Source organism: Hyla sarda, chromosome 3, assembly GCF_029499605.1.
Source record: "Hyla sarda isolate aHylSar1 chromosome 3, aHylSar1.hap1, whole genome shotgun sequence".
Lineage (NCBI taxonomy): Eukaryota > Metazoa > Chordata > Amphibia > Anura > Hylidae > Hyla > Hyla sarda.
In genome coordinates this window covers 331,771,748-331,788,830 of record NC_079191.1, presented here as the reverse complement: position 1 = coordinate 331,788,830, position 17,083 = coordinate 331,771,748, and the positions used below count along the sequence as shown (strand labels likewise).

At 41.0% G+C, this 17,083-nt stretch overlaps 1 protein-coding gene across 8 annotated transcripts in view; it reads left to right on the top strand.

Moving 5' to 3' along the window:
* The window catches only part of ADGB (androglobin), a 231,417-nt gene that overhangs the window by 96,850 nt on the left and 117,484 nt on the right, over nt 1-17,083 (top strand). For all 8 annotated transcript variants that reach the window (XR_008891477.1, XR_008891478.1, XM_056567311.1 and 5 more), the window contains 6 exons: nt 8,969-9,002; nt 9,827-9,977; nt 12,865-12,934; nt 14,661-14,769; nt 15,293-15,428; nt 16,634-16,748. Coding sequence is in view for 6 of the 8 variants with exons in the window: in XM_056567311.1 (XP_056423286.1) it covers nt 8,969-9,002; nt 9,827-9,977; nt 12,865-12,934; nt 14,661-14,769; nt 15,293-15,428; nt 16,634-16,748 (615 nt within the window). In the remaining 2 variants the exon portion in view is untranslated. The remainder of the gene's footprint in view (nt 1-8,968; nt 9,003-9,826; nt 9,978-12,864; nt 12,935-14,660; nt 14,770-15,292; nt 15,429-16,633; nt 16,749-17,083) is intronic.

Genomic DNA, 17,083 nt, shown 5'->3' with positions numbered 1-17,083 from the left:
TTCACCTAGCCACTCGCATTGACATGCGTTTTTCCGAAAGGCGTCAGGAACTCCGCCAAGATATGGACTCTGTTCGCACGAGGCGTTTCTCCTCCTCGGCTCCTCTCTCCTCTGGTCCCCTGCAATCTGTTCCTGTGCCTCCCGCCGTGGAGGCTATGCAGGTCGACCGGTCTCGCCTGACACCTCAAGAGAGGACACGACGCCGTATGGAGAACCTCTGCCTGTACTGTGCTAGTACCGAACACTTCCTAAGAGATTGTCCTATCCGTCCTCCCCGCCTGGAAAGACGTACGCTGACTCCGCACAAAGGTGAAACAGTCCTTGATGTCTACTCTGCTTCTCCACGTCTTACTGTGCCTGTGCGGATGTCTGCCTCTGCCTTCTCCTTCTCTACAGTGGCCTTCTTGGACTCAGGATCTGCAGGAAATTTTATTTTGGCCTCTCTCGTCAACAGGTTCAACATCCCGGTGACCAGTCTCGCCAGACCCCTCTACATCAATTGTGTAAATAATGAAAGATTGGATTGTACCATACGTTTCCGCACGGAGCCCCTTCTTATGAGCATCGGATCTCATCATGAGAGGATTGAACTTTTGGTCCTCCCCAATTGCACCTCGGAAATTCTCCTTGGACTTCCCTGGCTTCAACTTCATTCCCCTACCCTGGATTGGTCCACTGGGGAGATCAAGAGTTGGGGGTCCTCTTGTTCCAAGAACTGTCTAAAACCGGTTCCCAGTAACCCTTGCCGTAACTCTGTGGTTCCTCCAGTAACCGGTCTCCCTAAGGCCTATATGGACTTCGCGGATGTTTTCTGCAAAAAACAAGCTGAGACTCTACCTCCTCACAGGCCTTATGATTGCCCTATCGACCTCCTCCCGGGCACTACTCCACCCCGGGGCAGAATTTATCCTCTCTCTGCCCCAGAGACTCTTGCCATGTCCGAATACGTCCAGGAGAATCTAAAAAAGGGCTTTATCCGTAAATCCTCCTCTCCTGCCGGAGCCGGATTTTTCTTTGTGTCCAAAAAAGATGGCTCCCTACGTCCTTGCATTGACTACCGCGGTCTTAATAAAATCACGGTTAAGAACCGCTACCCCTTACCCCTCATCTCTGAACTCTTTGATCGCCTCCAAGGTGCCCACATCTTCACTAAATTGGACTTAAGAGGCGCCTATAACCTCATCCGCATCAGAGAGGGGGACGAGTGGAAAACGGCATTTAACACCAGAGATGGACACTTTGAGTATCTGGTCATGCCCTTTGGACTGTGCAACGCCCCTGCCGTCTTCCAAGACTTTGTCAATGAAATTTTTCGTGATCTGTTATACTCCTGTGTTGTTGTATATCTGGACGATATCCTAATTTTTTCTGCCAATCTAGAAGAACACCGCCAGCATGTCCGTATGGTTCTTCAGAGACTTCGTGACAACCAACTCTATGCCAAAATTGAGAAATGTCTGTTTGAATGCCAATCTCTTCCTTTTCTAGGATATTTGGTCTCTGGCCAGGGACTACAGATGGATCCAGACAAACTCTCTGCCGTCTTAGATTGGCCACGCCCCTCCGGACTCCGTGCTATCCAACGCTTTTTGGGGTTCGCCAATTATTACAGGCAATTTATTCCACATTTTTCTACCATTGTGGCTCCTATCGTGGCTTTAACCAAAAAAAATGCTGATCCCAAGTCCTGGCCTCCTCAAGCAGAAGACGCCTTTAAACGACTCAAGTCTGCCTTTTCTTCGGCTCCCGTCCTCTCCAGACCTGACCCTTCCAAACCCTTCCTATTGGAGGTTGATGCCTCCTCAGTGGGAGCTGGAGCTGTTCTTCTACAAAAAAATTCTTCCGGGCATGCTGTCACTTGTGGTTTTTTCTCTAGGACCTTCTCTCCAGCGGAGAGGAACTACTCCATCGGGGATCGAGAGCTTCTAGCCATTAAATTAGCACTTGAGGAATGGAGGCATCTGCTGGAGGGATCAAGTTCTCCTGTTATTATCTACACCGACCACAAGAACCTCTCCTACCTCCAGTCTGCCCAACGGCTGAATCCTCGCCAGGCCCGGTGGTCTCTGTTCTTTGCCCGATTTAATTTTGAGATTCACTTTCGTCCTGCCGATAAGAACATTAGGGCCGATGCTCTCTCTCGTTCCTCGGATGCCTCAGAAGTTGAACTCTCTCCGCAACACATCATTCCACCTGACTGCCTGATCTCCACTTCTCCTGCCTCCATCAGGCAGACTCCTCCAGGAAAGACCTTTGTTTCTCCTCGCCAACGCCTCGGAATCCTCAAATGGGGTCACTCCTCCCATCTCGCAGGTCATGCGGGTATCAAGAAATCTGTGCAACTCATCTCCCGCTTCTATTGGTGGCCGACTCTGGAGACGGATGTTGTGGACTTTGTGCGAGCCTGCACTATCTGTGCCCGGGATAAGACTCCTCGCCAGAAGCCCGCTGGTTTTCTTCATCCTCTGCCTGTCCCCGAACAGCCTTGGTCTCTGATTGGTATGGATTTTATTACTGATTTACCCCCTTCCCGTGGCAACACTGTTATTTGGGTGGTCGTTGATCGATTCTCCAAAATGGCACATTTCATCCCTCTTCCTGGTCTTCCTTCTGCGCCTCAGTTGGCTAAACAATTTTTTGTACACATTTTTCGTCTTCACGGGTTGCCTACGCAGATTGTCTCGGATAGAGGCGTCCAATTCGTGTCTAAATTCTGGAGGGCTCTTTGTAAACAACTCAAGATTAAATTAAATTTTTCTTCTGCATATCATCCCCAGTCCAATGGACAAGTAGAAAGGATAAACCAGATCTTGGGTGATTATTTGCGACATTTTGTTTCCTCCCGCCAGGATGACTGGGCAGATCTCCTCCCATGGGCCGAATTCTCGTATAACTTCAGGGTCTCTGAGTCTTCCTCCAAATCCCCATTTTTCGTGGTGTACGGCCGTCACCCTCTTCCCCCCCTCCCTACTCCCTTGCCCTCTGGTCTGCCCGCTGTGGATGAAATTTCTCGTGACCTTTCCATCATATGGAGAGAGACCCAAAATTCTCTCTTACAGGCTTCATCACGCATGAAGAAGTTCGCGGATAAGAAAAGAAGAGCTCCCCCCGTTTTTTCCCCTGGAGACAAGGTATGGCTCTCCGCTAAATATGTCCGCTTCCGTGTCCCTAGCTACAAGTTGGGACCACGCTATCTTGGTCCTTTCAAAATTTTGTGTCAAATTAATCCTGTCTCTTATAAACTTCTTCTTCCTCCCTCTCTTCGTATCCCTAATGCCTTTCACGTCTCTCTTCTCAAACCACTCATCCTCAACCGTTTTTCTCCCAAATCTGTTCCTCCCACTCCTGTTTCTGGCTCCTCGGACATCTTCTCGGTCAAAGAAATTTTAGCTGCCAAAAAGGTCAGAGGGAAAAATTTTTTTTTAGTGGACTGGGAGGGTTGTGGTCCTGAAGAGAGATCCTGGGAACCTGAGGACAACATCCTAGACAAAAGTCTGCTCCTCAGGTTCTCAGGCTCTAAGAAGAGGGGGAGACCCAAGGGGGGGGGTACTGTTACGCCGAGCGCTCCGGGTCCCCGCTCCTCCCCGGAGCGCTCGCTTCACTCTCCCCGCTGCAGCGCTCCGGTCACGTCCTCTGACCCGGGGCGCTGCGATTCCGCTGCCAGCCGGGATGCGATTCGCGATGCGGGTAGCGCCCGCTCGCGATGCGCACCCCGGCTCCCCTACCTGACTCGCTCTCCGTCTGTTCTGTCCCGGCGCGCGCGGCCCCGCTCCCTAGGGCGCGCGCGCGCCGGGTCTCTGCGATTTAAAGGGCCACTGCGCCGCTGATTGGCGCAGTGGTCCCAATTAGTGTGTTCACCTGTGCACTTCCCTATATCACCTCACTTCCCCTGCACTCCCTTGCCGGATCTTGTTGCCTTAGTGCCAGTGAAAGCGTTCCTTGTGTGTTCCTTGCCTGTGTTTCCAGACCTTCTGCCGTTGCCCCTGACTACGATCCTTGCTGCCTGCCCCGACCTTCTGCTACGTCCGACCTTGCTTTTGCCTACTCCCTTGTACCGCGCCTATCTTCAGCAGCCAGAGAGGTGAGCCGTTGCTAGTGGATACGACCTGGTCGCTACCGCCGCAGCAAGACCATCCCGCTTTGCGGCGGGCTCTGGTGAAAACCAGTAGTGGCTTAGAACCGGTCCACTAGCACGGTCCACGCCAATCCCTCTCTGGCACAGAGGATCCACTACCTGCCAGCCGGCATCGTGACAATACCTCTTGGTGAGAGATTGTTGACTGCTAGAAATCCTCTATGATCCACTTAAAGAAATGTTGCCAAGTTGAAAGTTTGAGAAAGGGACATGTAATTGAACTGAGTAAAGCAAGGAAGAAATTTGGTGTCATTGCTCCCATTAGCTTTCCAGCCATTGGGAGACAGCCACTATTGCCTTTGTTTACAGTGGTGTCATGAATGAGAAACCTGGACTGCTGTAGATTGGAAGTGTATTGTCTTTAGCGCTAAAGTTGTGCGCTGTTTGGGATCAGACAGTTCTCAGGTTTAAGCATAGAGTCCTTGTGAGGAATGCTTCAATCCTGCCTTTGCTGTTGAGCTACACACTGCCCCAAATGCTGGGTTATAAGTACTTATAAGCTGCTGAATACTATAGAGAGGAAATTATTTTCTTTGAACACAGAGCTCTCTGCTGACATCACGAGCACAGTGCTCTCTGCTGACATCTCTGTCCATTCAGGGGTGTGGAAATTTAATTAACTCCTTAAGGACGTAGGGCGTACCTGTACGCCCTACGCCCGATCCCGGTGTTTAAAACGGGGTCACGCCGTGACCCCGCATCAGACCAGGTCAGTCCTGGCTGCTAATCATAGCCGGGACCCTGGGTTAACAGCGCCCGGCATCGATCGTTGTGCCGCGCTGTGTTAACCCTTCAAACGATTCCCGGCAGCTCAGTCGGGCTGATCGGGACATTGTGATAAAATCGTGATGTTCCGATCAGCTGGGACGCAGGCAGAGGTCTCCTTACCTAACTCCACGGCGTCCGATCGTCGATTGATTGCTCCAAGCCTGAGCTACAGGCTTGAGCAATCAAGCCCCTATCTGACTGATCCATGCAAAGCTATGGCTTTGCAGGGATCAGCATAGGAGATCAGTGTGTGCAGTGATATAGGTCCCTATGGGAGCTATAGCACTGCAAAAAAAAGTGAAAAAAAAAAGTTAACAAAGATCATTTAACCCCTTCCCTAATAAAAGTTTGAATCACCCCGCTTTTTCCCATAAAAAAAAAAACTGTGTAAATAAAAATAAACATATGTGGTATCACAGCGTGCAAAAATGTCCGAACTATAAAAATATATAGTTAATTAAATCGCACGGTCAATGGCGTGCGCGCAAAAAAAATTCCAAAGTCCAAAATAGTGTATTTTTGATCACTTTTTATATCATGAAAAAATGAATAAAAAGTAATCAAAAAGTCCAATGAATACAAAAATGGTACCGATAAAAACTTCACAACACGGCGCAAAAAATTAGTCCTCATACCGACCTGTATGCGGAAAAATAATAAAGTTATAGGAGTTAGAATATGAGAATTTTTAACATATACATTTTCCTGCATATAGTTATGATTTTTTTCCGAAGTACGACAATATCCAACCTATATAAGTAGGGTATCATTTTAACCGTATGGACCTACAGAATAAAGATGAGGTGTTATTTTTACCGAAAAATGCACTGCGTAGAAACGGAAGCCCCCAAAAGTTACAAAATGAAATTTTTTCTTCCGTTTTGTCGCACAATGAATTTTTTTTCCCCTTTCGCTGTAGATTTTTTAAAATAAAATGACTGTGTCATTACAAAGTAGAATTGGTGGTGCAAAATTGAAAGCGTTATGATTTTTAAAAGGTAAGGAGGAAAAAACGAAAATGCAAAAACGGAAAAACCCTCCGTCCCCAAGAAGTTAAAGGGGTTATCCACCATAAGGTGATTTTAGTACGTACCTCACAGACAGTAATAGACATGCTTAGGAAGGATCTGTGCTTGTCTTGGGGCTAAATGGCTATGTTGTGAGATTACCATAACACTGTGGCTAGCTTTTTGTGAACTTGTATTTCCTGTTTGACTTTCTTTTTTTTTACTACAAATCCCACAATTCCATTTTTCTCCCTCCCACACATCAGCCACCCCACCCATTGAAACATAAATGAGCTGCATCCATTCAAAAGACCTGTGGTTTTCAATCAGGGTGCCTACAGCTGTTGCATTAGTTGCAGATTGATCTCTCTCCCACCAAACGATCCCTCCACCTATTGAAGCAGACAGGCTCCCTGTCATCAGCTGACTAGTGAGTCAGGTCTCGGCCGCATTGCAATCTGGGAAAAATCTGAGACAACAGTCATTTTGTATACTATTAAAAAATAAATATTGGAGTGAAAATCACATAAGAATTGTGAGAAAACCGTCACACACAGGTACGGACACTATATTATGAATTACACTAACTCTACAGCCCCTGTAGCATAGTCAGATAAAAAAAAATCCTGGAATACCCATTTAAGTTAAAGCATGCCTCTAGTATTTATGTTTTAGGATGTGCACCTTAGTTATGCTTATAAAAAAAATAGACCAACAGAAATTACAAGTTATTTGGAATACAAAAGAGTCAGTCAAGGCAAATAATATGCAAGTCTCTACTAATATATGCCACTTTTTTCATCCTAGGTATAATCTGTCTAGGCAACCATCTTTGCCTAGACAGATTTCAGACAGAAATAATTACTACTCTGGAATAGATGTTTCATCCTTGAGTCAGACCTTCTTAGCATTACTTAAGACATATCATTTCTGTGTTTCCCTATATGAATAGGATATCATTTTTAATATTTTCAAATGCAAATATGTACTGTACTTTGAATCTTGGTTCCGTTGGAATTAGAGATGACTCATGTGCCGTATCGAATTTGTGAGTCATATGGGGTGACACTTTGTTTGGTAAATGACAAGCTGCTCTTGCATCTTCATTGTGTCACATATTAATTTAACATGAGGGCTAAAGATGGAATCCCAAAACCGTTCTTTTTCTTTTTGCATCACTAAAGGCTAGATTTTTTTGATAATTAATTTAAAAAAAGAAAAAAAACATTCCTAATCTTATAAAATGCTAGCAGGAGAGCTGGAAGGATGTTCAGATTGCTATTGAGTTTCATTAAATTCATTAAATTGCAAAATTGATGTAAAATCCCCAGTTAATCATGAATGCATAATTTAGAATTCTTCGTTCCATGAAGCAAATTTATAAATTATAAAATACCCAGCAACAACATAAAAATGTGTTGTTTTCTGACAATAAATGCTGCCAAGACACAAATATTGTGAAAAATACATATTTGCATCTTTTGTATAGGATGCTTCCCCTTGGACGATCAAATATTATCACACCCATTTTTATAAAAGCAGAGAAAACCGAGTATCTTTTAATGTTTTTTTGTGGAATCCTTTCAAGTTTTTTCCCACTGTCTTGTGAAAAACCAAGGACATTACCATTTAAAGTTTTATCTTTTTTAAGATACGTGAACATGTCAATATTTGATCTTTATTCTAATAGTATCTATATATATATATATATATATATATATATAAAACTCAACGTGTGTGTGTGTGTGTGTGTGTATATGTATGTATGTGTGTGTGTATGATCCATCATCACGTCCAAACGGCTAAAGATATTAACATGAAACTTGGCACACATGTTACTTATATGTCAACAACAAACATAGGATAGATGATTTAACCCTTACTCACCCCCATTTGCCAGGGGCGGGGTTTATGTTTAAAGTCCCATACAAGTCAATGGGAAATATATGTTACTGCATAACTTCCAAACGGCTTGAGATATTTCGATAATACTTGGTCACATGTTACTTATATATCCACTTAAAATATATGATAGTTAATTTAACCCTTAACTACCCCCATTTGTGAGGGTCAGGGTTTTTGTTTAAAGTCCCATGCAAATCAATGGAACATGTATGTTCCGGCATAACTTCCGTACGGCTGGAGATATTTCAATAACTGGTACACATATTAAAGGTCGACATAGGAGGTCGGGATAGGAGGTCGGGATAGGAGGTCAGGATAGGAGGACGGGATAGGAGGATGGGATAGGAGGACGGGATAGGAGGACGGGATAGGAGGTCATGATAGGAGGACGGGATAGGAGGACTGGATAGGAGGTCGTGATAGGAGGTCGTGATAGGAGGACGGGATAGATGGACTGGATAGATGGACTGGATAAGAGGACGGAAAAGGAGGACTGGAAAGGAGGTCGAGATATGAGGACGGGAAAGGAGGACGGAATATTAGGACGGGAAAGGAGGTCGAGATAGGAGGACAGGAAAGGAGGTCAAGATAGGAGGATGGGAAAGGAGGACGGGAAAGGAGGTTGAGATATGAGGACGGGAAAGGAGGTCAGGATAGGAGGTCGGGATATGATGACGGGATAGGAGGTCGGGATATGACAACAATATATGAGAATGGGATATGAAGTCAAAAGCTTCCTCCTTTGTTTACTTTCCTCCCCAACAAGGATTAGGAAGGAAAAACCGGGCAACGCCGGCTACTCAGCTAGTATATAGATAAAAGAGAACTCAAGTGGGCATTTAAACCAAACCACTGTTAACACTTTAGGGTACATTGACAGATTTTGCTACCCATTGAAGATAAATGGCAACTTAGTGCCCACACAGTGCCTACGACATCACAGGGCAGTTGTCATTTACCTGAGCTTTTTAGCCTTGTGCAGGAAAGGGATGCTTTCCCATTTGTTAGCAAAATTGTACCCAATTTTACTGGAAGGAAATATACTATAGTATTTATTTATTTTATTTTTTGAAATGTAGGAGGAAGCACATATGTGCATATAATGTCCATTCATATAATTTGTTTATCAATAATAGTATCTGTTTTATTTCAGCAAATAAGCTCTTCACTTCAAGAGAACCTAACAGGTACATTAACTTATATACAGTATAGCCATAACCATATGGTTATTAAAAATTATATATTTTTTATATATTTTATATATATATATATATATATATATATATATATAAACATATATTCACTTTATATATTTACTGCAAAATAAGTAAATAAGTCATGAGGACTATTAGCTCACTGAGGGTTCGGTTTACATTATGCCCATAGTAGTCTATGGAGAAGTGTGTTGGGGGGATTTGAGGTGCTGGAGAAATCCAATATAAACACAACAGTGCCCCATGGTAGTAATGAGGTAAATGTACCTCTTACGTTAGTACCTCCTTACTAACGTGTATTGTAAAACATCACATTTATTCATACACATTAAAATTGACTCCACAAATAGTTAAAATCACAGATCACAGTTTCCTGATCTCGAATGTATGTTGATCAGTTTACTGTGATCTGAAAAGTTACTTGAGAGTACAGGAACACTAACAAAAGTAAAAACTACTTTGGCCATACTACAAGTAAGGCTCTAGTCACACAGCTGATGTGTTCCATTCAGTTGAGGTTTTAGTCTTTTTTTAAGCGTGGTACTATTCTTGCAATCAGTTACAGAGAAGCCATAACAAAACCCTGACAGACCCTATTATAAGTCAGAGGGATCTGTATGGATTAGTTGGGAAACATCAGTTAAGAATGGAGGAAAATACTAGTAACAGCTCCTAAGGTTACTATTTTGCCTTTTACTATGTGCATAATATAGTCAGTGTAGTGGGGTTATAGAAAGTAGATTCTATTGCAATGTGGTTTGTAATTTATTGTTATTATTTTTTAATCTCTGTCCAAGATGGCTTCAAGGATATTGTTACTGGTGATGGCCAAACAACAAATGGATCTGGTCAAGCACCCAACATTATTGAAAAAGACACAGCGGTGGAAATAAAGCAAGTCACAAAGCAAACATGGATGGAATTTTCTGACTTTGGCAGGTGTTTTCAGTAAGTTATCGATATCTTTAAAACAAAATATGATTTAACTCTTTTTTTTATCTCATCAGGAGTTATAGTAAATATTGCAAGGCCTGGTAGATATAAGTAAGACATTAATATGGACATTACTAATATCTGTCCTTACTAATCTTGTTATAATCAATCATTCCTTTCTCATCTATTCTGTATGTTTTATTTTTAATCAGAAAAAATGAGATTGCAGGGAAGAAAGATTAAAAAGAGAGACCTGACAGACAGAACTCAGGTTTTTTTGTGATTTTTTTTTGTGATTTTTTAATAATCAATACAGCCGAGCACAAAATTATGGAAAGTTTCTTCTGATATTCTTTCAGCTACTGCTCATTTTTGAGTTTTATAATTCCATTCCTTTCTCTGGAGCATTATAAAGTAGAGTTCTTTAATTAAACAATTGCTGAAAATAAAGTGAGATGTCAGTATGAATGCAAAAAAGAGTAGCAGCTTTCACTTTTTTCCCAGGAGCACTTACAATGTGCAAAGTACATTGTTGATGTGCATTTTTAGAATTAAAGTCTTTAAAATCAGAACCCAAACCAAATGCAAATGTGTCTTTTACAGGTGTCTACCCCTCAGCCAAGTGCAAATTATGAATGCAATAAATTTTACCTATAGCATATTATAGATCCTACCTCTTACCATACTAGAACACTTTACTATGGTATATTATGTATGTAAAGTACACAATGCTGTATTATATTGTACTGCTACTTCCTAAGTGCCACCATGTTTACAGCATGACTGATGGTCCATTATGCCACAGCCCTTTATTGGGGATCACAGCACACATTGTTGTTGTAAAATGTGCTTTTTACCTTTTTACACAAAATACTTTTATTTTTTATTTTTATTATTTATAACCGCTATGTGGGATAGTGGAATGTGTGTCAGTATGTGTTATTTTTTTTTTTAAATGCCTGCTCCAAATTCCTGTTTAGAGGGGACTGGCAGAAACAAGCCATTCCAACAGGTATTTAATGCCTTAAAGTGGTACTCTGCCGCAAACATCTTATTTCCTATTTAAAGGATAGGGGATAAGATGTTAGATCGCGGGGTCCCTCCACTGGGGACCCCCGCAATATTCGACGTGGAACCCCATCATTCGGCCCATGGAGTGAACTCCGCTCCGTGCCCGATGACTGGCGATGCGCCCGCCACACCCCCTCCATTCACTTCTATGGGATGAGGCATGATGGCTACTTCATAGCCGTCACCCCTCCTCCCATTGACATGAATGGAGGGGGGTGGTGTTCCTGATGCTGCCCCCCAAGATCTAACATCTTATCCCCTTTTGATAGGGGATAAGGTGTTTGCTGCGGAGTACCCCTGTGAACCGCCGGGACACGTGGGTAATACCGGACATCACTGATCCCGGCGATGCTCAGCATTAACCTCTTAGACATCACAATCATTTTCTAAAATAGAAAAAAATCTATCCCAGCAGCTCAGCAGAGCTGATCGGGACCACCTCGGTGAAACCGCGGTGTCCCAATCAGCTTAGAAGACGGCGAGAGGGCCCTTACCTAGCTACTCGCCGTTAGATCATTGAATCAATGCTCCAGGCAGCCTGGAGCAATTCAGCACCGATAACACTGATCAATGCTATGATATGGCATAGCATTGAACATTGTATGCAGTCAAAAGATTGCATGTAATAGTCCCCTATGGGGACTATAAAATTGTGTAAAAAAAGTAAAAAAAAACTTTTTATATAATGCAGATAGTACCATTATATGTATATTTGTAAAATTGGTGGTGCAAAAAACAAGCCCTCATATGGTGTCTGTAGGTGGAAAATGGAATGTGTTATGATTTTTAGAAGGTGAGGAGGAAAAAAATTTAAGTGCAAAAATGAAAAAAAAAAACATTGTCCTTAAGGGGTTAAATTTGGGTTTGCGCTTTAATTTAACTACATAACAATTAAGACTGTAAAATTAATGTGTGCACTAAAGGCATGGTTTCAAACTTAGAAGTTTTTTATCAGTAAAAACCATCCAGAAGTGTATCCAAAAGGAATGGGAAATATAAAGGAAGGACTAATACTTCTCTGTCCTTTTTGGATCCACTTCTGGAATTGGTTCATAAACTGCAGTGGCAGTTTTAAAAAAAAAACTGCAAAATGGAAATACAGCCCAAGGCTGGATTCACATATATCAGGCTTCCGGCATAGTTTCCCTCCGTTGTGCACAGGAGGGAAACTGATGCTAGAACTGATCTCATTCATTTGAATGGGACAGTTCACAATCAATCATCCAGCATCTCAATTTTGACACCGAATGGTTGGACACACCGGAGGGCACCGGACGCTTGCTGCGTTCCCCTGTCCGCCATCCAGAAACAATGGACGCCAGATGCCATACAACTAATGACAACTTGTCATCAGTTGTGGCTTCAGTAGCGTCAAGATCTAGGCTGAGTTCACCTATGCCGGATGCCTAACCGTGCTAATAACGGTGTCTAGTAACCTTCAAATGCAATAGCAATCTAAAGTGCACACACAAAACAGCTCCAGCAGTCAGGGAAGAAACATAGGATAAAGTAACCTGCAGTCCACCCTGTCTGCTATTAGGCTAGCTTTCCACACAGGTTTTTTTCTGGAGTTTTTTGGAAAACTGCCACTGCAGTTTTTGAGGCAAAGCCAGAAGTGTATTTAAATGGAATGTGAAATATAAAAATGGACTTCCACTTCTCCTTCCTGCTGGATCCACTTCTTACTTTAGCTCAAAATATGCAGTGGCCATTTTCCAAAAAAACTCCAGAAAAAAACCTGTGAGGAAACATAGCCTTAACAGACATTTATGAAAACACAAATAATTCCAATGAGAAATCTAATTACACTCTTGTCTTTCTTGATTTACAGGACATTGTACATCTTCCACAAGCCAAATACATATCCGTATACTTGTCAGAAAACAGATTTCATCGTAAAGGTCTGTGTTACTGATACTGTAGCTTTTATGTTATCTTACAATGCTTCAAAGATAGGGTTGTTTAAATGGGCAAACCCATTCCTGATGCAAGCACATATAAAATACATAGGTGCTCATTAATGAAGCCTATTACTTGGCTCAGTTATTGCAGGGTTATTGCTGGATCAAGCCTTTACTCACATTGCTTGCCACACATGCTACAAAAAGAGATTTGCTTGTTTATCAGCAGATTTCTAGCCCTATTACACAAGACACTATCTATATTTGAGCTATGTAATAGAGCCTTAAAGGATAAATCAAGCCAAATTAAATTACCTTTATATAGCTGCACATGATAAAGTTATATAACTTTACAATGTGAAGTGTAATCTTTGCTGAGCACATACCCTGTTTCTCTTCAGGCAGGAAGTCCAGGAGATCTTATCACACTGATGTGTAATAAGTGTGTGGAGTTTTTTGCAGTTTTGCAGACTCTGGGGGTATGGGGGTCTGATTTTGAAACAAATCAGCTGGGATGCCTTGTGGAGTCATGGTGAGCTTATATATATATATATATATATATATATATATATATATAAAACTTATTTTAGTTGTTTTGTTTTTTTAAGTCACAAGGGAATGTCATTAAATATCATGTGCTGAAATACTCTGTGCTATCATGTATAATGTAATGATTTGGCTGTATGTTCTCCTGCCTCATCCAATCCAGCCTTGTATGCTGGTTTATAGTATGTATACAATAGGTAACCTGATCCTGATCAAGCATGGTAGGAAAGGTATTACAACAAACAATAACCTATTCTCTTGAATATTCTCCAGGTTACAATTTATGGATCAATTTAATAACTTGAAGTCATTTCTGGCCAAGCAATTACTGAATCTTAGAATAAGAACGCTGACAAACTGAGTACAACGTGATAGCCTAGTTATATTTAGTCTTTCATTTAACAGACCTTTCTAACCCACTTTCCTGGTTAATTCTCTTGGCTTTAAGCTCATTATAAAAATTTGCATTATTAGATTAGTTCACCTCCTGAGATGTTTGAATGTATTTGAGAACTTTATGTAAGACGCAGAAACCAAGCTTCTCTGTACAAAATGTTATTATTGCTCCTTAAGAGGCACAAGGCTTCCTTAAGCAGAAAGTCATAGAAGCAAAACCTTCTTCTCCATCTGTTGAGTGAATACAATAGTATAGCGTAAAAGGGCTATAAATAACTAAATAGCTTAAATTATTAATTGGAAGCGATGAAGGACAGGAAGAGAGGACAAAGTGACAGGGAAAACAGTTCTGCTCCTGAGACTTTTTCAAACTTTTTCACCCTTGTGCCTTTTGTCTCTTATGTCAACAGTAAGCCTTCATACAATGAATTATTTAGTAAGGCATAGACACTTGACTATTGCTCAATACTTATGTCATTTTAACTTTGTATTTAGCACCTTCAGATGTCTACATCGATGACAGATGACAGAACAGTCTCTGAAATCATTACTGACTTGTACAGCTAAATTGTAAAACATAAATAACCTATGACTATATGTAAAAATTATCTTTAAACGCTACTTGACCTTGACTAAATCTGGAGTTTTATGTTACGAGTTGTAGGGAAACGTGAATTGCATGTATTAAATATGACCTTTCATGTTTTTTTCTGCATCACATAGGTAAAATTTTATACAGTCCATTTATTAATGCATTATTAATTTTTTTTTCTTTACTGTACAGACAGCAGATGATCGAGATAGAGGAACCTATTTCTTATTTGTAGACAACCTGCGGCCTACAGAAATTTTAGTTAGCTTTTCAGCACTGACACGCTGGGGAGATTCACTTGGTAAGTTCATGACTGGGGTATTTGAAGCTCCATGATTTTTAATGGTTTTTAAAGGTTAGAATCATTTGTTTGCTGATTATAACTAACCAACCCTGTGAACAACTCTAAGGGCAGTGGATTTAGACCTGCTTTGCCTATTAGCTTGCAAATAGTCTTAGGCAGATGTAATTTCATCATTTATAGTTCATAAGTTGAAATCACTTTAAGTGGTACTCCGCCCCTAGACATCTTATCCCCTATGTCCCCAGCGGCGGAACCCCCGTGATCTCCCTGCTGCACCCGGCATTCGTTTAGTTTGTTGGGTGCAGCGCCGGAGGCTCGTGACATCACACAGGCCTCTGCCTCCTCTATTGTAAGTCACGTTGCATAACTGCTACAAACCTTGCAGAATGTATTAATATACAGTATTATTGCATGGTCAACAGTGGGCTCCAACCATAGGTGATCCAGAATGTTGGAAGCCAATATACAATAATACAATTCTAGATGTAGAATTTTTTATCGTACATGCGTGTCTTTACAGGGAAACCAGATGCTGGATCTCAGAAGGGTATATTAACAGCAGAGCAGTTTTCTTGGAAAAGTCTTGTCAATGGACCAGTTATTTTAAAACTACACACCTATGTGACCAAAGCTGCTATGATAAGCCTGCCTCCAGGGTTTGTATTCTCAGTTATTTTACAGCTTGACATGTGTAGTTGTCTATAGTAACAGATACAATTACAGCTAAGATTACAGCTAGAACAATTAGAACTGTCATCATGTACATTCTCAAACAGCAATATAAGCGATATAAGGGGGTGTCATCGAAAATTTCTGGTGTGTCAGGGAAACACTTATCTTGTAAGGGGGAATTCAGTTGTGAAGGAATTTTCCTGCTGTGGATTGTTCTGCAGATTTACTGAGACTTTTACCACTATACATTGAAACACTGACATTTTTTTTTTCATGTGGGAAATTTTTTATTACTGGTTGTTTGCAGTTTCAACACTATCCATATGATTGGTACTATAATTCACTGCAGACATGAGGAGGGATTTCTAAAATTTCTGAACACACCCTGTCTTTTTTTTTTTTAAGTGGACCTGTCAGCAGCTAAATGGGGTAAAAACAAGCCCCTGATTTAATTGACTGTGCCCGCTGTCTCTTAAAAAAGAGGGGAGTAGGTTATGCTAGCGGGCACAGTAGTGGTGAAAAAGAGGACATGGTTAGCAAACCCCACTGGGCACTTGAGCCTCATTTACATATTAACAGGAAGGATTATACCTTGGTGCTGTAAAGGATTATGGAAATAAAAATGTATTTCTGGAATCCTGATGAAAAGTCCTATTTAACCATGGTCTTATTTTTACCCCTGTATAGCTGCAGACATGTCCAGTTTAAGGTTATATTATTACACAGCACACTTAACTTTTTGCTATTATACTTTTCGATTTTTTTAGTGGGGAAGAAGGAGCTAAAACAAATGTTTATTACATTTTTCATAGTAAGTCACAATATATAGAAACACACAAAAGAAACCCTCAAAAGACACCACCAAAAACTGTATCACAGATTAGAAAAATAAGGGGGCATTTTTTTTTTTGAACTTTTCTTCAGACAAAAAAATGGCAAATAAAAGTTATATTCCTGGTTTTAGCTACAAAAAAAGCATAAAAAATGCACCAAAACTGCAGATAGGGATGACCTAGGTGAACTACAGTTATTCTCAAGATATTTTACTTTAGACTGCTTTTATTACTTTTATGAAATTTTATTTTAGACCATTTTATGAGATTTGTGCGACAATTTAAAACCTACGTTCTGTGTGAAATTACTCTTGAAATCTTTTATTAGACAATACTTTTATGTGTCTTTATTGCAGGCGTCATGTCCTACGCTTCACTGCAAGTTCACCCTTAGGGCACCATATCCACCTGTGTAGCACTGTGCCATTTGTCTTTGGTGATGAGGAAACTGTTATGCCATATCTAGACAAGGTACATGTTCCCATGGAAACTAAAGAACTACTAGGTCACTGTACTTGATTTATGATATTCACATTGTATTTCTGTTCATTGTACAAGATGGCAACAATGTACATCGTTTATGAAAAATATTTAATATTGTTTTTTTTTTTACTTTATCTTGTTTTGTCCTTTTTTTATAGTCTACACATTTCTTAATATAATAAGAACAACTGTATTTTATTGTCTGTGAATATTTTATTACACTAAATCAATATATTACAACTTCCAGTACAATTTGCTAGCATCTGCAAAAATCGAGTTATAGGCAAATAACAAAATTGTTCTTTCACTTTATGAACCATCTG